This window comes from Macaca thibetana, chromosome 20, assembly GCF_024542745.1.
Source record: "Macaca thibetana thibetana isolate TM-01 chromosome 20, ASM2454274v1, whole genome shotgun sequence".
Classification (NCBI taxonomy): domain Eukaryota; kingdom Metazoa; phylum Chordata; class Mammalia; order Primates; family Cercopithecidae; genus Macaca; species Macaca thibetana.
In genome coordinates, this window is record NC_065597.1 from 70,678,170 (window position 1) to 70,702,182 (window position 24,013).

The 24,013-nt window shown below is 49.2% G+C and overlaps 2 protein-coding genes across 2 annotated transcripts in view; one reads left to right on the plus strand and one right to left on the minus strand.

Moving 5' to 3' along the window:
• Positions 1-15,636, minus strand: part of SEC14L5 (SEC14 like lipid binding 5) — a 62,570-nt gene extending 46,934 nt beyond the window's left edge. The window contains exons 1-2 of the mRNA XM_050774279.1: positions 15,365-15,636; positions 14,547-14,654 (exon numbers count right to left, since the gene is read on the minus strand). Coding sequence (XP_050630236.1) covers positions 14,547-14,609 — 63 coding nt within the window. The 5' untranslated portion in view covers positions 14,610-14,654; positions 15,365-15,636. The remainder of the gene's footprint in view (positions 1-14,546; positions 14,655-15,364) is intronic.
• GLYR1 (glyoxylate reductase 1 homolog) overlaps positions 1-24,013 on the plus strand; it is a 204,471-nt gene that overhangs the window by 27,382 nt on the left and 153,076 nt on the right. The window lies entirely within an intron of this gene.

The window sequence follows — 24,013 nt, forward strand, 5'->3', positions numbered from 1 at the left end:
CTTCCTTCCTTTTTACTTCTGAATACTGTGCCATGAAATAGACCCCCCAACTGTTAGTAGGGGTGCTCAACTAGAGCTGGAATGAGTCATCAGCCACCCAATGGCAGCAGTGTCACCCAGCTGATGAAGGGAAGTGGGCCTGGCAGAACCAGGCTGACGCTGTTCCGGAAGCCCTGAGATGACTGTTGCAGACAATCCATCATTGCAGCTGTACCCAGATGGCCCTGGAGCTGAAAAGCCACTGCTCATCCCAGCAAAGCCAGCCTGGGACACACATGAGATGGAGACACAGGGTCAGAACAACCTCTGCAGCCAGGGCACCTGGACTCAGTGAGAGGACAAGGGCGGGGCCTGGGGGAGTAGCAGAGACACAGCACAGGGTCAACAAGGGACCCCAGCTCTGCCACTGGCAGCTGGATGTCCTCAAAGCAACCTTTCTGAGGCTCAGTTTTTCTCAGAAAAAAAAGACGAAAAGGATGCTGACTCAGTTAGGCCTGTTTTATTCCTTCATGCATCACAACTGCCGAAGTAGCATCATCAGCCCCTGACATCCCTGAATCTGCAGTGCTTTGCAAAAATGCCTAGCACATAGTCACCACTCAATAGACATTTACGGGATGAATGAATGAACAATAGCATGGCACTGCCATTAAGAGTGTGGCCTCTGGAGTTGCTGCAACAATTAAAGGGACAATGCCAGGTACCACATAGTTGATTTTTTCTTAATGGACAAGAGCAAACCAATGGGGACTTGAAACAGATATTTGTACACAAATGTTCACAGCAGCATCATTTACACAATAATCAAAAGGTGGAAACCACCCACGTGTCCATCAACAGATGAATGGATAAATGAAAGGTGAGGGAGTCATACAATGACGTATATATTCCGCTTTAAAGAGGAGTGAGGCACTGGCACCTGCCAACACACGGCTGAACCTGAAAGACATTGTTTCCAGTGAAATAAGCCAGACACAAAAGGACAACTATTGTATGATTCCTCTTCCGTGAGGTACCTAGAATGGTCAAATTTGCAGAGACAGAAAATAGAATAGTGGCTAATAGGAGCAGTGGGGAGCAGGGAGTGGAGAGTTAGCGTTTCATGGGTAGAGTCCAGTTTGGGATGATGAAGGGGTTCTGGAGATGCACGGTGCAGACAGTTGCACAGTAATGCAAATGTACTTATGCCACTGAACTGTACACTCAAGACGCTTAAAATGGTAAGATTTATGTTACATGTATCTCATCACAGTAAAAAAAATATAGAGTGAGACCAGGTGCAGTGGCTCACACCTATAATCCCAGCACATTGGGAGGCCAAGGCAAGAGGGTCACTTGAAGCCGGGAGTTTCAGAGCAGCCTGGGCAACACAGTAAAACCCCTAACTCTACAAAATATTTTAAAATTAGCCATATTTGGTGGCACCTATAGTCCCAGCTACCCAGGTGGCTGAGAAGGGAGAATTGCTTGAACCCAGGAGGTTGAGGCTGTAGTGAGCTATAACTGCACCACTGCACTTCAGCCTGGGCACTTAAAAAAAAAAAAAAAAAAAAGAATAAGCCACCTCCTAGATGGTCTACAACTGTATCAGAAGCATTCGTTATGGTTTGGAATAGGACGTTATGTCTGTGTTTGTTTATTTACTTTTGCAATGCCACTATGTAGGTTTCATTTACCACTGAATTCCCTAGTGCCTTATACAACACCTGGGACATTGTAGACGTTCAGCCAATATTTGTCAAATGAATGAAAGAAGGAAGGCATGAGTGAATGGCCAAGTGCCAGGGAAATAAAATAGGAAAATGGAACCATCTTTCTATATATCCCTGGGAAATTAAGTCACATAAGTACTGGTCTCCCTAGTCTCAGAGTGAGTGGACCTACGTCTACACTCCCAGGGGACATCAGCAGGTGCACAGCCCAAAGCTCTGCCTTGAGAGAGCTAGGTTCTGGAAGATGCTTATTGGGCAGGTGAATAAATGAGTAACTCCCCTCAGTTGTCAGAACAGGGTTTATCCACAGGGATTGAACAATGAATCAGCCATGAACAAAGCTGGAGAGGGAGAGTTTCGCCTGTTTTTTTTTTTTTTTTTCTTGTTGCTGTTGTTGTTGTTGTTGTTGTTTTTGAGACAAGGTCTTGCTTTGTTACCCAGGCTGGAGTGCAGTGGCAAGATCATGGCTTACTGCAGCCTCGACCTCCTGGGCTCCACTGATCCTCCTGCCTCAACCTCCCAAGTAGCTGGAATTACAGGCACACACCACCATGCCCAGTTAATGTTTTAAATTGTTGTAGAGACAAGGTCTCCCTATGTTGCCCAGGCTGATCTCAAACTCCTAGGCTCAAACAATCTTCCTACCTTAGCCTCCCAAAGTGCTAAGATTATAGGCATAAGCCACTGTCCCCAGCCAGTTTTGCCTGTTTTTTAACAAGTTCCCTATCCCATGGCTGCAATAGGACCAAAGTCAGCTAGTTTGTTTTTTTTTTTCTTTTCTTTTTTTTTTTTTCGCTCTGTCACCAGGCAGGAGTGTAGTGGAACAATCTTGGTCTCTGCAACTTCCGCCTCCCGGTTCAAGAGATTCTCCTGCCTCAGTCTCCCGAGTAGCTGGGACTACAGGCGCATGTCATCACATCCAGCTAATTTTTGTATTTTTAGTAGAGACGGGGTTTCACCATGTTGGCCATGCTGGTCTCGAACTCCTGACCTCGTGATCCATCTGCCTCGGCCTCCCAAAGTGCTGGGATTACAGACGTGAGTCACCACACCCAGCCAGGTCTAGTTCTTACTGGTTCCTGCTTCTGCACACTTGGATGTACCTTTGGGCTGGGAAACCGTGTCCCCTCCACGTGAGGACTCATCCTCAGAACGCCTGGCCTCTCCGGCACTGGGAGAACGTCAGCCTGTGCCACCCATGTGTGCACAAACCCACTGCAGAGTCTCACCCACACGTCAAGAGTGGGGCCCGGGGACTCCTAGGATCAGCTGGTGACCCTGACAGCTCCAGGAGGGCGGATGACTTAGCGAGGCCAGCCCAGAGCAGCTTGACATTTACATGGTATGTCAGGATCTTGCACAGAGGGGAAACGCTATTTTACATTTTCCAAGCGTCTCAGGAATGCCTCTGGACCTCCAACGCCTCTGCTACCTGGCCCCTGACGACGCTGCCAGCCACTTTCTAACTTGCACTGGGGTCCAGTTGAGCTAGTTCACTTCTTTGAGAGACAAGTTCCGCTCCATTGGCCTTTGCATAGGCTAAACCCTGCCCAACACCCCCCACCTCCCAACTCCCTGCTTCCCCACAACTCTCAGCCTGGCTGGCTCAAACGACCCTCCTATGGCCTCCAAAGGGTCCTTCTTTGTGTTCCTACAATGCCCTGTTATTCCCCATCACAAATGGTTCTACATGGCATTCGCCTGTCACCCCCTCCCCCAATAGACTATACTGGGGGCTGCATAAGGGCAGGAACCACATCCAAAGAACCAGATGGGCCAGGTGCAGTAGCTCATGCCTGTAATCCCAACACTTTGAGAGGCAGGCAGTTCAAGACCAGCCTGGGTAACATGGTAAAAACCCATCTCTACAAAAGATATAAACATTAGCCTGGCGTGGTTGTGGTGCCTGTAATCCCAGCTACTTGGGAGGCTGAGGTGGGAGAATCGCTTGAGCCTCCAAGGTCGAGGCTGCAGTGAGCTGTAATCGTGCCACTGCAACCCAGCCTGGGTGACAACCTGAGACCTCTCTCAAAAAAAAAAAAGAAAAGAAAAAGAACCAGATAAGGCAGACACAGCCTTGTCTTCCTGGAGCTTCCCTTAATGAAAAATACCCATATAAACAAGTAAACAAGCAAATTCCATGTAAACAAGGAAATGAACAGAATAAGGATGCATTTCAAAAAGTGTTAGATCAGGCCGGGCACAGTGGCTCACACCTGTAATCCCAGCACTTTGGGAGGCCAAGGTGGGTCGATCACCTGAGGTCAGGAGTTCAAGACCAGCCTGACCAACATGGTGAAACCCTGTTTCTGCTAAAATACAAAAATTAGCCGAGCATGGTGGTTTGTGCCTGTAATCCCATCTACCTGGGAAGCTGAGGCAGGAGAATTGCTTGAACCTGGGAGGTGGAGGTTGCCGTGAGTCAAGATCGCACCAATACATCCCAGCCTGGGCAACAAAGCAAGACTCTGTTTCAAAAAAAAAAAAAAAAAGTACTAGATTGGTGCACATTTAAGCGTCTAACATTGGAGAAAAAAAAAAAAGTACTAGGAAGCCACCTAGCATAGCCTTTAGCACACAGCAGAAACTCAAAAATTATTTGTGGAATGTACACATGCATGAATGCATACATAAATGCACACAGAAAGGAATGAATGAGGGCCTTACACTTATTTTGGATCCTCTGAAATCAGAAGACCACTCCGCAGGGCAGTGGATCACCTCTGTTCTCCCAGCCCAAATCAGAGCAGCACTCAAGGTAGAAAACATTGCTTGCCTTAATCTGTTAGCAACAGGATCAGATGACGGGCTCCAGGGAGCTAATTTAAACTCATTTAAAGAAGGCCCCTGCTGCTTTGTTAAAACTACGTCCATAACAGCGAATCCAACTGTAACTGCTTTTGGCTGAAGCCACAATAATTTACCTTCACAGGCTGCTTCTTGTTAACAATGCATTGGCTAAATTACAAGCTGTTTATCAATACAACAAGGCCAGGTCTTTAAATATTTTAACACTTAATTGCTGAGGGACAGAACCTCACCTCCACAACCCTTCCTCCACAGGAAAAGCCTTTTGCTTAGGAAATTCTACTCCAAGCCATCTTCCTTATTTAGGTTTGCAAAACAGAGATGACCCAGAGCTACTGGGCTTTGGGGCCCCACAGGAGCACCTGGGCAGTGGCTGGACAAAAGGGTACGAGGTCATTCTTAAAGCCACAGTACTGCTGCTGGTGCACAGATGTTTATGGAAAGTCAAGGCCAGGCACAGTGGCTCATGTCTGTAATCCCAGCACTTTGGGAGACCAAGGCAGGAGGATGGCTTGAGCCCAGGAATTTCAGACTAGCATGGGCAACATAGGGAGAGGTCATCTCTACAAAAATATTATTTAAAATTAGCCAGGTGTGACTGGGCACCGTGGCTCACGCCTGTAATCCTAACACTTTGGGAGGCCAAGGCGGGTGGATCATCTGAGGTCGGGAGTTCAAGACCAGCCGACCAACATGGAGAAACCCCGTCTCTACTAAAAATACAAAATTAGCCGGGTGTGGTGGCGCACGCCTGTAATCCCAGCTACTCGGGAGGCTGAGGCAGGAGAATCGCTTGAACCCAGGAGGCAGAGGTTTCAGTGAGCTGAGATAGTGCCATTGCACTCCAGCCTGGGCAACAAGAGTGAAACTTCATCTCAAAAAAAAAAAAAAAAAAAAATTAGCCAGGTGTGGTGGTGAACATCTGTGGTCTCAGCTATTTAGAAAGCCAAGATGGGAGAATCACTTGACCCCCAGGAGGTCAAGGCTGTAGTGAGCCATGATTGCACCACTGCACTCCAGCTTGAGTAACAGAGCAAGCCCTGTCTCAAAAAAGAAATAGTAAGATAAAATAAAATAAAATAAAATAGAGACAGAGAAAGGGAAGGGAAGGGGTCACTTGAGGTCAGGAGTTGGAGACCAGCCTGGTCAACACGGCGAAACCCCGTCTCTACTAAAAATACAAAAATTAGTCGGGCATGGTGGCGGGCACCTGTAATCCCAGCTACTCAGGAGGCTGAGGTGGGAGAATCGCTTGACCCTGGGAGGCAGAGGCTTCAATAAGCCAAGATAGAGCCACTGTACTCCAGCCCGGGCAAGAGAGCAACACTCTGTCCAAAAAAAACCATGAAAGTCAGAGCCAGAATCTGGAAAGTCTGGCTGTGAGCGCTGGCTGTGGGGTCAGATTCCCTGAGTTCAAATCCCAGCTGTCAAATGTATCCCCTAAAATAGATATGTTGAAGTCCTAAGCCCTGGTACCTGTGAGCGTGACCTTATTTGGAGATAGGGTCTTTACAAGACATCAAGTTAAAGCGAGGCCATTGGCTTGTCCATATAAATTCAATATGACTGGTGTCCTTATAAACAAGGGAAATCTAGACACAGCTGGTCACCATGTGAAGACTGGAGTTCTGCTGCCCCAAGTCAAGGAACTGCCCGAGGCTGGGAGAGAGGCCAAGAGCAGATCCCCTTCGAGAGAGAGAGAGTGTGGGCCTGCCCACACCTTAAATTCAGGCTTCCGGCCTCCAGTACAGAGAGGCAACGAACTTATGTTGTTCTAAGTCACCCGGTTTGTGGCTCTGTGGGACTATAAACACTGGTCACTGAGGGACAGTCTCCTGGACCTTGCTGAGCCTCAGTTTCCTCTTCTGCTACAGATCAGGCTGCTATAACTGACCTGCCTCTGAGCTGGCCTAAAGTGCTGGCCACAGGTAGCGTTGAGTAAACAGTCCCGGGCTGGGCCGGTGTGCCAGGGGCCAGGGTTTGTGGGCTTGGGCTGTGTTCTCCTTTGCAGGGTCCTGAAGGGGTAAAGGCATCCTGATGGTAACTGCTTCTGCTGGGACCATGCACTTGGCCGAGACGCCACCCCAGTAACTTCAGATCTTCCATCCAGCTCTGAAAAATGGTAGAGCTCGTAGTTGGGGTGTAAATTCTGGGACCGAACTGCCTGAAGTTGAGTCCCCGCCTGCTACATGTTTGCTTTGGAGCTTTGGATAAACCTCTCCTTAGACTCTTCCTCTGTCGAATGGGCTACCCACAGAACTCATCTCATGGGGTGGCTATGAGGACTTAATAAGTGAATAGACTCAGAGCAGTGTCTGGGGCCGGGCGCGGTGGCTCATGCCTGTAATACCAGCACTTTGGGACACTGAATCAGGTGGATTACCTGAGGTCAGGAGTTCAAGACCAGCCTGGCCAATATGATAAAACCCCGTCTCTACTAAAAATACAAAAATTCAGCTGGGCATGGTGGCGGGCACCTGTAGTCCCAGCTACTCAGGAGGCTGAGGCAGGAGAATCATTTGAACCCGGGAGGTGGAGGTTGCAGTGAGCTGAGACCATGCCATGCACTCCAGCCTGGGCGACAGAGCAAGACTCCGTCTCAAAAAAAAAAAAAAACAGAGACTGGAACTTCAGTGCTATGTATGAGTTTAAATAATTTTTTTAACATTTTTAAAGTTTTTTTTTAATTTTATTTTTTGAGGCAGGGTCTCACTCCGTTGCCCAGGCTGGAGTACAGTAGCAACATCACAGCTCACTGCAGCCTCAATCTCCTGGGCTCAAGTGAGCCTCCTGCCTCAGTTTCCCAAGTAGCTAGGACTGCAGGTATGCACCACCACACCCAGCTACTATTTTATTTTTTGTAGAGATGGGGTCTCCCTATGTTGCTCAGGCTGGTCTAGAACTCCTCAGCTCAAGCAATCCTCCTGCTTCAGCCTCCTAAAGTGCTGGCATTACAGGCGTGAGCCACCACAACTGGCCTTAAATAAAATGTAAAATAGAATCTTCAAAAACCCATTGAATAACCAGCACCATTCACAACAGAGATTTCTTTTGAAAGAATATGTTCCTACAAAAACTTGTGCATAAATATTTATAACAGCACTATTCATCATAGTCCCCCCAAATTGAAAACAACTTAAATATCCATCAACTAATGAATGATAAAGAAAATGTGGTCTATTCATACACAGTGAAATATTTATTTAGCCATAAAAACAAAGGCAGAATCTATACATGCTAAGATGTGGATGAACCTTAAAAACATTGTACACTCAGGTGTCTTCTTATCGCCAGACACATTCAAGATGTGTACATTAAAGACATATAGCTTTTTATGTGTCAATCACACCTCAATGAGGTAGTTTTAAAAAATATATTATGGTGGTCGGGCACAGTGGCTCACACCTGTAATCCTAGCACTTTGGGAGGCCAAGGTGGGCAGATCAGTTGGGGCCAGGAGTTGGAGACCAGCCTGACCAACATGGTGAAACCCCATCTCTACTAAAAATACAAACATTAGCTGGGCGGGGTGGTGGGCACCTATAACCCCAGCTACCATGAAGGCTGAGACAGGAGAATCTCTTCAGCCTAGGAGACAAAGGTTGCAGTGAGTCAACATCATGCCACTGCACCCCAGCCTGGGTGACAGTGAGACCCTGTATCGTGAAAAGAAGTAGGCTGGGCGCCGTGGCTCACACCTGTAATCCCAGCACTTTGGGAGGCTGAGGTGGGCAGATCACGAGGTCAGGAGATTGAGACCATCCTGGCTAACACAGTGAAACCTCGTCTCTACTAAAAATAAAAAAAATTAGCCGGGCGTGGTGGCAGGCGCCTATATCCCCAGCTACTAGGGAGGCTGAGGCAGGAGAATGGTGGGAACCCGGGAGGCGGAGCTTGCAGTGAGCCGAGATCGTACCACTGCACTCCAGCCTGGGCAACAGAGCGAGACTCTGTCTCAAAAAAAAAAAAAAAAAAAAAAAAGATAGAAAAAAGAAGATGATGCTGGGCGCAATGGCTTACGCCTGTAATCCCAGCACTTCAGGAGGCCGAAGTGGGCGGATCACCTGAGGTCAGGAGTGAAGAAGAATTGGGGAATGTGCTGAGGCCTAGAGCAGAGGTAGAGCCTGTGGGTCTGGTTCTTTACTTATTTATTTATTTATTTATTTATTTATTTATTTACTTTTGAGATGGAGTCTCACTCTGTCACCCAGGCTGGAGTACAATGGCATGATCTCAGCTCACTGCAACCTGTCTCCCAGGTTCAAGCGATTCTCCTGCCTCAGCCTCCAGACTAGCTGGGATTACTGGCATGTGCCACCACACCTGGGTAATTTTGTAGTTTTGGTAGAGACGGGGTTTCTCCATGTTGGCCAGAATAGTCTTGATTTCCAGACCTCATGATATGCCTGCCTCGGCCTCTGAAAGTGCTGGGATTAGAGGCATCAGCCACCACGCCCGGCCCTGGTTCTTCACCACCCACTTGGGAAAAGAGACAAATAACCTAGACTCAACTCACAATGGGCTGGGCAGAGCATGGTCTTCAGGACTCAGGCTACCTGACCCCACACCCTAAGCCTTTGTGTCCTCTGTGCAAGGACCTCCACAAAGACACCACCACCCCACACACCTTCTGGGACCTGGGCATTCAAAGGACTGACGGACCCTCTCCAACTGGATACTCCAGCTGCCTCCATTGTCTTAATTGTTTTTCTCTGTTTACCAAGATAATGAAAGTTCATTGTTTTGAACCCAGTGATACAGAATGCTATCAAGAGAGAAAGGAAGGCTGGGCGCAGTGGCTCATGGCTGTAATCCCAGTACCTTGGGAGGCCAAGGTGGGAGGATCACTTGAGCCCAGGAGTTCAAGACCAGGCTGGGCAATATAGTGAGACCTCATTTCTATAAATGTATATATAAATTTTTATATATTAGAATCTAAAAACTAGCCGGGCATGGTGGCGCATGCTTGTACTCCCAGCTAAGGCTGTACTCTGGAGGCTAAGGCAGGAGGATGGCTTGAGCCCAGGAGTTCAAGGCTGCAGTGAGCCGTGATTGCATCACTGCACTCCAACCTGGGCAATAGGGCAAGACCCTGTCTCAAAAAGAAAGAAAAAAGAGAGTAAAAGGCTGGGCACGGTGGCTCATGCCTGTAATCCCAGCACTTTGGGAGGCCAAGGTGGATGGATACCTTGAGGTCAGGAGTTCAAGACCAGCCTGGCCAACATGGTGAAACCCTGTCTCTACTAAAAATACAAAAATTAGTCGAGTGGGGTAGCGCACGCCTGTAATCCCAGCTACTCAGGAGGCTGAGGCAAGACAATCGCTTAAACCCAGAAGGTGGAGGTTGCGGTCAGCCAAGATCATGCCAATGAACTCCAACCTGGGTGACAGAGTGAGCATCCGTCTTAAAAAAAAAAAAGTTGGGGGAAGGAAAGATCCCCTAGAATACTTCCCTTTAGAAGCAAAATTTGTGGGAAGGGATTTGGAGAGAAATCTCCATTTATTTGACTAGACAAATTTTTGAAGTGAGAGTATTACTTTAAAAAAAAATTTTATAGCCAGGTCTCGAAAGGTTACCTCAAAGCACAATTTTGTAATCAATTACTCAAGCCCAGTTTCAGTCATTTGTGTCATTGTCAGTGGACTTTTGAAGAAGCCAGGGGCATTTTGATTCTGAAGTCAATTTTGTTAAACAGAAAAACTGAAAGGCCAGCTTTTCTGGTCACTCGGATGCAGTGAAAATAGCTGAGTTCATCTGAAACTTCCCCGGCATCTGACCCAAACTGAGGGCAAGTGTTTAACTGAGAAACAAAGACAAACATTAAGTATAGAAAACCCCTTTTGTGCCTCCACAGTGTGCAAATTATGTTGAGTTATGCAGCTATTTTGGGGACAATAATGTTTTGTAAACAGTCGGCAAAGTGGCTTTGTTGGCAGTGTTGCTGTGGCTTGGGAACATTTCACAGAAAAGGACTGTATGGAAGATAGAATGACACGGTTGTGGCAGTCCCTTTGAAAAATACAAATGACTTAAATTAAGGCAGGTACAGATAAGTTGTTTTTTTGTTTGTTTGTTTTTTGTTTTTTTTGAGACGGAGTTTCACTCTTCCTCCAGGCTGGAGTGCAATGGCACGATCTCGGCTCCCTGCGACCTCCACCTCCTGGGTTTAAGCGATTCTCCTGTCTCAGCCTCCCGAATAGCTGGGATTACAGGTGCTTGCCACCATGCCCAGCTAATTTTTGTATTTTTAGTAGAGATGAGGTTTCACCATGTTGGCCAAGCTGGTCTCGAACTCCTGACCTCAGGTGGTCTGCCCTTTTTGACCTCCCAAAGTGTTGGGATTACAGGCATGAGCCACCTTACCCCGCTATGATAAAGATTTAATATAAAATCTTTATTATAAAGATTTTATAGATTTAAAATCTATAAAAAAGATAATAAAGATTTGATTATCTTTATTATAATAAATAATTATATAATTATTATAAATAAAGATTTATAAATAATAAAGATAATAAAGATTTGAAAGCCTTTTTTTCACTCTACCCACAGGTGTCAGTACCTAGAAACTCAACAGTGAAGGGAGTAAATGGAGCTCTGCCTTCATTTGTGGAACATGAAGCTTACAAAATGTGTTTAACATACCCAACAAAGGCAATGCAAGTACATTACTAGTGCTATTCATGTAGTTTTTCTGTTGTTTTGTCTTCTTTTTCTTTTTCTTTTTTTTTTTTTTTTTTTTTTGAGACAGAGTCTTGCTCAGTTGCCCAGGCTCGAGTGCAGGATGGTGTGTCCAGTCCTGTCTTACTCTACGAATAAGTGCCCAGCCCCCATTTTCTTTATTTGTGAAATGGGGATGAATATATGTGCCTCATAAGGTTGCCATGCAGATGGAAAGTGACTGTGTGTGTGTGTTTGCCTCGCACAGGGTCCAGTCCTACTAAGTGACAATATGTGGTCGATAAACATAAATAATCACTCTTAGTTTAAGGCTCTGGCAGCTCACATGTTCTAAGACCCAAGCATTTGTTCATTCATTCATAAGAAGAGAGAAACTGTCCCCACCCTTCTCTGACAGTCCAGGGACATATGGTTCTCTACCACGAAGCTGAGACACATTAGCCATAGGATGGAAAACCATCGACTGCATTTGCTTAATAAATGCCAACTTAATTTGTCATGTTTAGGGTTCTCAAAAGTATTTACAATCATTGCACTTGAAAATAAGCCATGCCGTATACCCAATCATGCTGCTATAAAGACACATGCACACATATGTTTATTGTGGCACTATTCACAGTAGTAAAGACTTGGAACCAACCCAAATGTCCATCAATGACAGACTGGATTAAAAAAATGTGGCGCATATACACCGTGGAGTACTATGCAGCCATAAAAAGGATGAGTTCATATCCTTTGTACGGACACGGATGAAGCTAGAAACCCTCATTCTGAGCAAACTATCGCAAGGTCAGAAAACCAAACACCACATGTTCTCACTCATAGGTGGGAATTGAACAATGAGATCACTTGGACACAGGGTGGCGAACATCACACACTGGGGCCTGTCGTGGGGTGGAGGGAGGGGGGAGGGACAGCATTAGGAGATATATCTAATGTAAATGATGAGGTAACAGGTGCAGCACACCAACATGGCACATGTATACAACCGTAACAAACCTGCACTTTGTGTACATGTACCCTAGAACTTAAAGTACAATTAAAAAAAAAAAAGAAAAAGAAAAGAAGCCATGCCCATGAATGTAGCACTTAAGGCTATATGAATGGGGGCCAGGTGCAGTGGGTCACACGTTTAATCCCAGCACTTTGGGAGGCCGAGGCAGGTGGATCACTTGAGGTCAGGAGTTCGAGACCAGCCTGGCCAACATGATGAAACCCTGTCTCAACTAAAAATACAAAAATTAGCCGGGCGTGGTGGTGTGCATCTGTAATATCAGCTATTCAGGAGGCTGAGGCACGAGAATGGCTTGAACCTGGGAGGCGGAGGTTGCAGTGAGCCAAGATAGCGCCACTGCACTCCAGTCTGGGCAAGAGAGTGAGACTCAGTCTCGAAAAAATACAAGAAAATGGGGCTCAGAAAAGTTCAGCAACTTTTGTTGTTGTTGTTGTTGTTGTTGAGACAGAGTCTCGTTCTGTCACCCATGCTGGAGTGCCATGGAGCAATCTCAGCTCTCTGCAACCTCCGCCTCCTGGGTTCACACCATTCTTCTGCCTCAGCCTCCCGAGTAGCTGGGACTACAGGTGCCTGCCACCACGCTCGGCTAATTTTTTTTTTTTTTTGGATTTTTAGTAGAGTTGGGTTTTCACCGTGTTGGACAGGATGATATCGATCTCCTGACCTTGTAATCCACCTGTCTCGGCCTCCCAAAGTGCTGGGATTACAGGCGTGAGCCACCGCGCCCGGCCTAAATTCAGCAACTTTCTAAAGACACATTACCAGAGCATGGCAGAGCACAGCGGAACCCGAAAGCATCTGAATTCACATCCCTGGATCTCTTCACCATCCCCTGGTGTTCCACTTCCATTACACAGAAGCAAAGTCACACAGCCACAGGCAAAAACAGTAACGATCATAGCTGGATCTCAGTGAGCATTTGATCTGCATCAGCCCTGTACTGGGAGCTTTCTACACATTGATTCAACCCACAGCATGACGCCAGGATTTGGAACCCAGGAGATTCCCATTTTGGTGATGGGGAGTGGAGGCTCATGGAGGTGAAGCAACTTGCCCCACAGTCACTCAGCTAGTCAATCGGGGAGCTAGAATATGAACCTAAGCCAGTTCCTGCCTCTTCACTGTCCTAAAACCATCTGCGTGTAACAGCACAACGTATGTGGATGATTTCAGTGATGCTTTTAAATCCTCTGTGTGATAATAAACTTACATGCATGTAGATCCATAGAATAAGACAAGACTGGACACACAGACACACACAGCCACCAAGAGATATGAAAGTCCCTGGATAGAAGGCTGGGGTTAAGCAGTCAGTGCTGGGGTGGGACAGACAGGGGTAGATGCTAATGTTTCTTACACTTTCAATACATTAATTTATAAGATATCAGTGTAATAACAGGGATAGCATATTTCATGAGCTCCTTCTGTGTGCCCGTGACACAGCCAGGAGCACCAAGAATTATCTAATTTACTCCTCCTGGCAACCTCATAGCATTGTCCCTGTGTTACCGAGCAGGGAAGTGAAGTGCTGAGAGGCAGAGGGATGGAGCCAAGAAGGAATTCCACGTCCACCTACCTCCAGCTTCTGTCCCCAGGGTGCAAAGACCAGTGATCCAGGGGGCCAAGGATCTGGCAGCCAATTCTAGGCCTCCAACTGACTTGCTGCACAATACAGAGTACATCACAAAGCAAACCTACCCACTCATTCTCTCTCTCCTCCCTGTATCAGCTTCCTCGAAGGGTAGGGAAGGGGGTCTGTGAGCAAGAGGTCTCTGTGGTTAAATGTGAGGTTCTAGAGTCTCCTCTGTGGGGATCTGAGCCCCGACTCCACCTCTTCCTAGATACACAATTTGGTGTCATCTCTTCACCTGTCAAAGTCTCAGTTTCATGGAGGTTAAATGGGAATAATAACAGCTATTGAGAATTGGAAGAAACATCATCTGTTAAGACAGTGCTGTAAACATTCAACGAACAGCTGCTGTCATTATCACCACGATTCCATTTATCACTGTGATATGCCATTATATGAAACGATGGCAGTGGTTTGGCCCCTGATATCTTTGTTTTCTATCAGGAGAGTCTAAAGTAAGGGAACAGGTCAGCTTCAACAAGGAGAAGGAAGAAAGACTGTGTTTTGGTCACTGGGCCGAGGATAGGATGGTCGGACAGAGAGGTCACTGGTTAGAAGTTAAACCCACCGGGTCAGCTGAGTAGCTCACTAATTCCTTCTGATCTGGGAGTCTAAGGAGCTCCATCTTCCTCCCGACATAGCTGATCTCAAGTCCCTCCAACTGTCACACGGGGGGCCCAAGAATCAGGAGTCACTCACCGCCATGACCAGCTCAAACGGGTACTTGTAGACTCGGACAGGAGACTGGTATCTTTGCACCATGTTCACGCTGGAGCACCAACAGAATTCACCAGGTGTGCACGGAGCCTGGGGCGAGGGGTAATTGGTGAGGTCGCAGTTCCCACCTCGGGAAGCAGGGACACCACCCACCAAGTGTAAGGGGCAGCCCCTGGCCCCACCCACACAGCTCCCCAGCCTTCAAAGTGAGAAGGCTGATATGACCCCCAATTACTCCAGGCCAAGCCCCAACAGCTTCCCTATCATTAGCCATGGTCCCAGACCACGCTCAGCCTTCCAAGAGCACTCAGCACCCCCAAACATTCCGCTACCCCCACCTCTTCACACTGAGGGCCCCCAGAAGCCTCACTGCCACCCACACAGACACACACACGTTTGCAATTCTTACACTCCCACGGTTCTCTTCACGCATGCACCCCGCAGCTTGCCACAGTCGCCCACCCCCAAGTCTCCTTGCACCTGCCCTCCCATTTTCCTCCCAGACACCCTGACATACACACACAGCCTTCACCACATTTCACAGGGACTGTCTCTGCCACACACATGCAGACACGCAGGTTTCCCTCCCACACGGGACTGCTTTTGCACACGCCTCCAACTTTGCACACACATCCAGCTCCCTGAAACACGCACCTGCCCAACTCCACACACACAATTCCCCTGGTGTGCACAGACGTGCACACACGCACACACACCTGAGCGCACATGCACACACACGTACACACACGTAGAGACACTCACACACGCATGCACACACAGGTCCCCGCAGCTTTGCTCACCCTTGCCCTCGGGAGCCTTCGGGAACGCAGCGTAGGGCAAGTGCCCTGGAAGCCCTCCCGGCTCGGAGCTGAGCGCTTACGGGCTCCCGCGGCCGCCTGGCCCGGAGCGCAGCGCCTGAGGCGGGGCACGATCGCGGCTCCCTAGCCTGGGGCGTCCCGCCTTGAACACCCTGCGGCCAGGACAGCCGTGGAAGGCCGGAGGGGCGGGAGAAAGACCTGCGGAGCGGAGAGCTCTCCAGGACCCGGGACAGCGGAGATCCTGGCCTGGCCCCGCCCCTGGCCTGGCCCCGCCCACGTCCCTGGCCATGGCCCCGCCCAGGTTGGCCCTGCCCCCTAACTGGTCCCTCCCCACTCTGGCCCCGCCCCAAACTAACTCCCCCCCAGCCCGGTTCTAGCCCCGCCCCTTATTTTACATGTATCTTGCTTGACCACGCCCGCAGCTCAATCATTTCTCCAGATTGGTCACACCTCAGGAAGTCCCCGCCCCCAAGGGCCTCAGCCTCGGGAATGATCCGGCCGTAGGAAGACCCCACTCTAATCTAGCTCTGCCCCCAAGCGGACCCTGCATCCGGGCCGACCCGCCCCTCTTAGTACTGTTTACATTTGTAAATGAGCACAGTTTACGTCTTTTCTTGCTCAAATTGACCTCGCTCTTGTACCGCTGCACTTGGGTTTGACCGGCTCCTCTACCTGTCCCCACCCCACGCCCCGCGCATGCACGTTCGCTCACTCTGCACACCTTCACAGAGCGCCTGCTGGGGGTCAGCAGGTCTGTCCAGGGGCCGGACAGCCGCCGGTGAGCCACATGCACGAATCCCTGCCCTCGTGGAGTTTACACTACGGTGGGGAGACAGACACTCAATAAATAAGACAAATATATGTGTGAGGTAGTGAAAAATTCTAACGAAAGAAAAATAAGCAGGAAAGGGGCTCAAGGAGCCAGCGGAGAGAAAGGACAATTAAAAACAGGTAAGAGGCCGGGCACGATGTCTCATGCCTGTAACCCGAACACCTTAGGAGGCCGAAGCGGGAGGATCGCTTGAGCCCAGGAGTTGGAGACCAACCTGGGTAACATAGCAAGACCCTATTTCTACATTTTTTTTTTTTTTTTTTTTTTTTTTTTTTGAGACGAAGTCTCGCTCTGTCGCCCAGACTGGAGTGCAGTGGCGCGATCTCGGCTCACTGCAAGCTCCGCCTCCCGGGTTCACGCCATTCTCCTGCCTCAGCCTCCCGAGTAGCTGGGACTACAGGCGCCCGCCACCACGCCCAGCTAATTTCTTTTTGTATTTTTAGTAGAGACGGGGTTTCACCGTGTTAGCCAGGATGGTCTCGATCTCCTGACCTCGTGATCCGCCTGCCTCGGCCTCCCAAAGTGCTGGGATTACAGGCTTGAGCCACCGCGCCCGGCCTACATTTTTTTTTTAATTAGGCCGGGCGCGGTGGCTCACGCCTGTAATCCCAACACATTGAGAGGCCAAGGCGGGCGGATCACCTGAGGTCAGGAGTTTGAGACCAGCATGGGCCAACATGGGGAAACCCGGTCTCCACTAAAAATACAAAATTAGCCGGGCATGGTGGCGTATGCCTGTGATCCCAGCTACTTGAGAGGCTGAGGCAAGAGAATTGCTTAACCCAGGAAGCAGAGGTTGCACTGAGCCGAGATTATGTCACTGCACTCCAGCCTGGGCAAGAAGAACAAAACTACGTCGCAAAAAAAAAAAAAAAAAAAAGAAAAGAAAAGAAAAGAAAAATTAGCCAGGCACTGTTGGCACGTGCCTGTGGTCCCAAGCTGCTCAAGAGGCTCAGGCCTCTGGATCCCTTGAGCCCAGAAGTTCAAAGCAGCAGTGAGCTGTTACCTGGCAACTGCACTCCAGCCTGGGCAACAAAGCAAGATTCTCTCTCTAAATAAATAAACAAACAGGGAGTAAGGGGGCCTCCCTTGGGAGAGTGACATTTGCCCATCACCCTCATTTTAACTCACCCTTAACCCCTTCCAGCCCTCCCAGGACTCCCGGGGGACCAACCTTGCTCCCGGAAGTCCTGCCTTGCCACTCCTCATCTGTTTAGCCTACAAGAGTCAAGAAGCTGGCTCTGGACAGCACTTTTATCCATGTATTCACTCATTCAACAATGACTGAGCAGCCTGTAATCCCAGCACTTTGGGAGGCCGAGACGGGCGGATCACAAGGTCAGGAGATCGAGACCATCCTGGCTAACACGGTGAAACCCCGTCTCTACTAAAAATACAAAAAACTAGCCGGGCGAGGTGGCAGGCGCCTGTAGTCCCAGCTACTCGGGAGGCTGAGGCAGGAGAATGGCATAAACCGGGAGGCAGAGCTTGCAGTGAGGTGAGATCCGGCCACTGCACCCCAGCCTGCGCCACAGAGCGAGACTCCGTCTCAAAAAAAAAAAAAAAAAAAAACAATGACTGAGCACCTACTATGTGCCAGCGTGGGGTGAATTCATCCCCTCATGCAGGGGAAGTCAGAGGTGGCCAGGGAGATGGACAACCCCTGATTTATTTCAAATATGTCACTGGACCCTGTGAAAACCACCTGTTTCCTTCCTAGCCTGCATCACATTCTAATCATTGCATTTATTCATTTTATCTATCTGTGGGTTCCTGGCGGTTTCTCTCAGGAGACTGGGAGCTCCCTGAGGGCAGGGGCTGTGGCTGTGGCTGCCTTCCTCACCTGCCCGCATGTTGGCAACAATCTTGCTGGGGATCTGGCAGGCAGCAGGTGCCCAGCACACTCTTGGCTAAGGCTATCAAGGGTGGAAATGCGACACAAAGTTCCCATCCCTGTCGCAAGGTGGCAGCAAATGATAGTCCATGGCTCCTGGATTAACCACAAGAGTGAGCAGTTGGGGGACATGGGATCCAGGGATGACTTTCCCAACCCGGGCTCATCCAGGAAATGCCCAGCTCTGCCCAGGCATTGCCACAGAGCAAAGTGAACATTAACACTGTTAGCTGCTGTTACCACCACGAAAGGCGTTAAGTCCGCCTCTCTGCCGCCCAACATTGAGGAAGGACAATGACTCTGCGTGGGAGACAAAGGTGTGACAGTCCTGCGGGTACAGACAGCTCAAAGTGGAAACTGAGGCCTGGAGGGGAGTGAGAACCCCATTCTCTCCTCCTCCAATCCCAGGAAAGGGAATTAATAACGCCACCAACACCCACTCCAGCTGTTTGTGGGGTTGGTTTGTTTTTGAGATGGGGTCTGGCTCTGTTGCCCAGGCTGAAGTGTGGTGGCACAATCTCGGCTCACTACAACATCTGCCTCCCAGATTCAAGCGACTCTCCTGCCTCAGCCTCCCGAGTAGCTGGGATTACAGGCGTCTGCCACAGCGCCAGGCTAATTTTTGTATTTTTAGTAGAGACGGGGTTTCATCATGTTGGTCAGGCTGATCTGGAACTCCTAACCTCAGGTGATCCACCTGCCTCAGCCACTCAATATGCTGGGATTACAGGCATGAGACACCATGCCTGGCCCAGTTACCTATTATTAATACTGTTCTACTAATTATTCCTATCACTTATTGACTGTCCATTGGCACTTACTATACCTGGCACCATTCTAAAGTTTTACAAACACAAACGCATCTAATCCTTAAAGCAATCCCAGAGCAATGAAAATGTCTTGGAACTTGACAGAGGTGGTGATTGCACAACGTTGCAAATGCACATGCCAATGAATTGTACATATTAAAATGACTGATTTTCTGTTACGTGGCTTTCATCTCAAAAATCATATACAGTCAAAACTATTTTAATCCTCATTTTACAGGTAAGGAAACTAAGGCACAGGGAGACTGAATAACTCGCCCAAGGCCACACAGCCAGTTAGGAACTCAAACCCAGGACTCTGGTTCTCCAGTGACTTCTTCTCCCAGAGCTGCAGCTGACACTCCAGGATCATGTGATTTCCAAGCCCTGAATTAAAAGATCTCCAGGCACCCTGGCTCCAGGACAAGAAGGCGCCACAAGGATAGGCTGATTCCCGGGGGGGTGCTGGGCATGAACTCAGTCCCGGGGCAGGATCTTTAGCCTCTATCTGCTGCTTCCCACCTGCCCTGCAAGAATGACCCAGCCAAAGCTGCCTTATGAGGAGGTGGGTTTCGGGAACCCCAGAAACCACCGCATGTCTCTGAATGTCTTCCCAGCAGATGGGCCACTGCCAGAGAATACTCAACCATTAGTGATGCATTTGCTTGAGTAAAACTCTGGACCCAATCCAAAGGCAGATGTTCCTGGAAGGCATCCTGCTGGGAATGTCCTGAGTTGAATGGCTCAGTGTGACACTAAGGAGAGTTAAAGAGGGTGTTATGGTCGGGTGCGGTGGCTCACGCCTGTAATCCCAGCACTTTGGGAGGCCAAGGTAGGTGGATCACAAGGTAAGGAGATCGAGACCATCCTGGCTAACATGGTGAAACCCCGTCTCTACTAAAAATAAAAAAAAAAAAATTAGCCAGGCGTGGTGGTGGGTGCCTGTAGTCCCAGCTACTTGGGAGGCTGAGGCAGGCGAATGGTGTGTGTGAACCCGGGAGGCGGAGCTTGCAGTGAGACGAGATCGCGCCACTGCACTCCAGCCTGGGCGACTGAGCAAGACTCCGTCTCAGAAAAAAAAAACAAAGAGGGTGTTATGACTGGCTGGACCCAGGGTCCAGACCCTGATCCGGGCCCTGGAATACATAAGGGGCCCTGGGATGGCTCTGAAGCTGGAGAGGATGCAGCAAGCGGGGTATGGTCCCCAGCTTAATTTTATTGTGGCAAAATGGTCCGGGCATAGTGGCTCATACCTGTAATCCCAACACTTTGGGAGGCTGAGGCCAGCGGATCACCTGAGGTCAGGAGTTCAAGACCAGCCTGGCCAACATGGCAAAAACCTGTCTCTAATAAAAATTAAAAAGTTAGCCAGGCATGGTAGCACATGCCTGTAACCCCAGCTACTAGGGAGACTGAGGCAGAAGAATCTCTTGAACCCTGGAGGCCGAGGTTGCAGTGAGCTGAGATCACGCCACTGCACTCCAGCCTGGGCAACAGAGAGAGACTCCATCCCAAAAAAAGAAAAAAAAAAAAAAAAAAAAAAAAAAAAAAAAAGCAGTCGGGTGTGATGGCTCATGCGTGTAATCCCAGCACTTTGGGAGGCTGAGGTGGGTGGATCACCTGAGGTTGGGAGTTCGAGACCAGCCTGGCCAACATGGTGAAACCCGTCTCTACCAAAATACAAAAATTAGCTGGCGTGGTGACGCACGCCTGTAATCCCAGCTACTCAGGAGGCTAAGACAGGAGAATTGCTTGAACCAGGGAGGCGGAGGTTGCAGTGAGCTGAGATGGCACCACTGCACTCCAGCCTGGGCGACAGAGTGAAACTCCATCTTAAAAAAATAGAAAAGTAGGGGTAACATGGAAAACTATTCAGCATTAGAGAGGAATAAAGCACTCACAAGTGCTACAACTTGGATGAACCTGGAGGGCATTGTGCTGAACAGACAAGAACTGAGTGATTCCAGGTTTGAGTCACCAGAGGAGCCCAATCCACAGGGACAGAAAGTAGAACGGTAGGGGGAGGGGCTGGGGGAGGGGCCTGGGGAGTTAATTAACGGACACAGAGTTTGGGGTTTAGAAGATGAAAAGAGTTCTGGGCCGGGCACAATGGCTCACACCTGTAACTCAGCACTTTGGGAGGCTAAGGTGGGCGGATCACAAGGTCAGGAGATCGAGACCATCCTGGCCAACATGGTGAAACCCTGTCTCTACTAAAAATACAAAAATTGGCTGGGCTTGGTGGCGGGCACCTGTAGTCCCAGCTACTCGGGAGGCTGAGGCAGGAGGATCTCTTGAACCCAGGAGGCAGAGGTTGCAGTGAGCTGAGATCACGCCACTGCACTCCAGCCTGGTGACAGAGCAAGACTCTGTAAAAAAAAAAAAAAAAAAAAAAAAACAAAAAAAAAACAGAAGATGACAAGAGTTCTGGAGGCTGGGCATGGTGGCTCACACCTGTAATCCCAGCATTTTGGGAGGCCGAGGCGGGCAGATCCCAAGGTCAGGAGTTTGAGACTAGACTGGTCAACATAGTGAAACCCCGTCTCTACTAAAAATACAAAAACTAGCCAGACATGGTGGCACATGCCTATAATCCCAGATACTCAGGAGGCTGAGGCTGGAGAATCACTTGAACCCAGGAGGTGGAGCTTGCAGTGAGCCAAGATCGCACCACTGCACTCCAGCCTGGGCGACAGAGCAAGACTCTGTTTCAAAAAAAAAAAAAAAAAAAAAAAAAAAGAGTTCTGTAGATGGGTGGTGTGATGGCTACACAACAATTCGAATGCCACTGAACCACACATTGAAAAATGATTAAGATGGGCAACATTTTATATATATCTTACTGCAATAAAAAAAATCACATGAGCTGGTCTGAGTGCAGTGGTGTTTACAACTAATTATCACAACCGGTTGCAGATTTCTTTGTTTTGTTTTGTTGTGGTTTCTCCACTCCCACTGCTTCACCTGATTAGCCTTTTTTAAAAAAAAAAAATCACATTGAGGCCAGGCACAGTGGCTCACTCCTATAATATCAGCACTTTGGGAGGCCAAGGTGGGCAGATCATCTGAGGTCAGGAGTTTGAGACCAGCCTGGACAACATGGCGAGACCCTGTCTCTACAAAAAAATACAAAAATTAACCAGGCGTGGTGGCAGGTCCCTATAATCCCAGCTAGTTGGAAGGCTGAGGTATGAGAATCGCTTGAACCTGGAGGCAGAGGTCGCAATGAGCTGAGATTGTACCACTGCATTTCAGCTTGGGTGACAGTGTGAAATACTGTCTCAAAAAAAAAAAATCACATTGGAAACTTTTTTTTTAATGGGGTAAACCATAGTGTTATTCTGAAGGTTGATGGAAATTGCGTGAGGAAAAGTAATTGCACAGGGACCCCCAGGGGACCCGGGTAAATGTTTGTAACTGTGCTGGCTCGGAAGGAGGGGCATCTCCCACGGGACTTTAGGGTGGGCAGGGGGTGGGGACTTGACGTTGGACACTTGAGGTGGTGGCCAACACAGCATAGGAAGGTGATAACTCTGCTTTTTGGAGGCACACAATTCGTTTATTTTTTTTTATTTTTATTTTTTTGTTTGTTTGTTTTTTGAGACGGAGTCTCGCTCTGTCGCCCAGGCTGGAGTGCAGTGGCGCGATCTCGGCTCACTGCAAGCTCCGCCTCCTGGGTTTACGCCATTCTCCTGCCTCAGCCTCCTGAGTAGCTGGGACTACAGGCGCCCGCCACCGCGCCCGGCTAATTTTTTGTGTTTTTAGTAGAGACGGGGTTTCACCGTGGTCTCGATCTCCTGACCTTGTGATCCGCCCGCCTCGGCCTCCCAAAGTGCTGGGATTACAGGCGTGAGCCACCGCGCCCGGCCACAATTCGTTTATTTGAAGTGTGCGATTCGGCTGGGTCTGGTGGCTCACCTCTACCATCTCCCAACTTTGGGAGAGGCCGAGCCAGGATGATTGCTTGAGGCCCGAAGTTCCAGGCTGCAGTGAGCCATGATCACACCACTGCACTCCAGCCTGAGCAGTACAGCAAGACCCTTGGCCGGGCACAGGGGATCACACCTGTAATCGCAGCTCTTTGAGAGGCCAAGGAGAGAGGATCAGTTTAGCCCAGGAGTTCAAAACCGGCCTGGGTAAAATAGTAAGGCTCCAGTCTCTACAAAAAATTCAGCCAGGCGCGGTGGCTCAAGCCCGTAATCCCAGCACTTTGGGAGGCCGAGACGGGCGGATCACGAGGTCAGGAGATCGAGACCATCCTGGCTAACACGGTGAAACCCCGTCTCTACTAAAAAATTACAAAAAACTAGCCGGGCGAGGTGGCAGGCGCCTGTAGTCCCAGCTACTCCCGAGGCTGAGGCAGGAGAATGGCGTGAACCCGGGAGGCGGAGCTTACAGTGAGCTGAGATCCGGCCACTGCACTCCAGCCTGGGCGACAGAGTGAGATTCCGTCTAAAAAAAAAAAAAAAAAAAAAAAAAAAAAAAAGAATATTTCCATCGTCACAGGCAGTTTTATTAGACAAGGCCACACTGAGGTCTCCCCACCCCCAACCAGTGGAAGGTGGCCGTTTGGCTGGGGGGTGGGGACAGGATGGTCTGGGTAGGGGGAGATCAGGGACTTCAGGGTTGAAAGGAGGGGTAATTTGCCCACAGCGGAGTCCTGGGCCTGTGTGGGGATTAAGCCTGAGCTTGTGATTAGAGAATGGCCTGGGAGGCAACTGATGGGGGCTTGGCTGTCCGGGCCCAGCAGGAATGTTTGAGCTCAGCAGAGAGCGTGAACAAAGGGTGGAGGCAGAGCCAGGCAGGCAGGTGGAGGATGAGCTCACCGAGACACAGGGCAGCTCCGCTCTAAAGCAGAAATGACAAAACACGACACCTAATAGCAGGCAGCTTCATTTTTTCACTCGCTACACCCTCGGCTTCCCTGTGAGGCCCACAGGCCTCCCCGAATTCCTCCCAGACTAGGGCAGTTTTGTAATTTACCACCACTTCCCCCACTGATGGGCACTTAGGTTATTTCATTTGTAAAAAAATATGGTTATCTGTTTGCTCCTCTGTCCCTCCTCCCTTCCAAGATAGGGGGCCCCCAGGATGTGGGG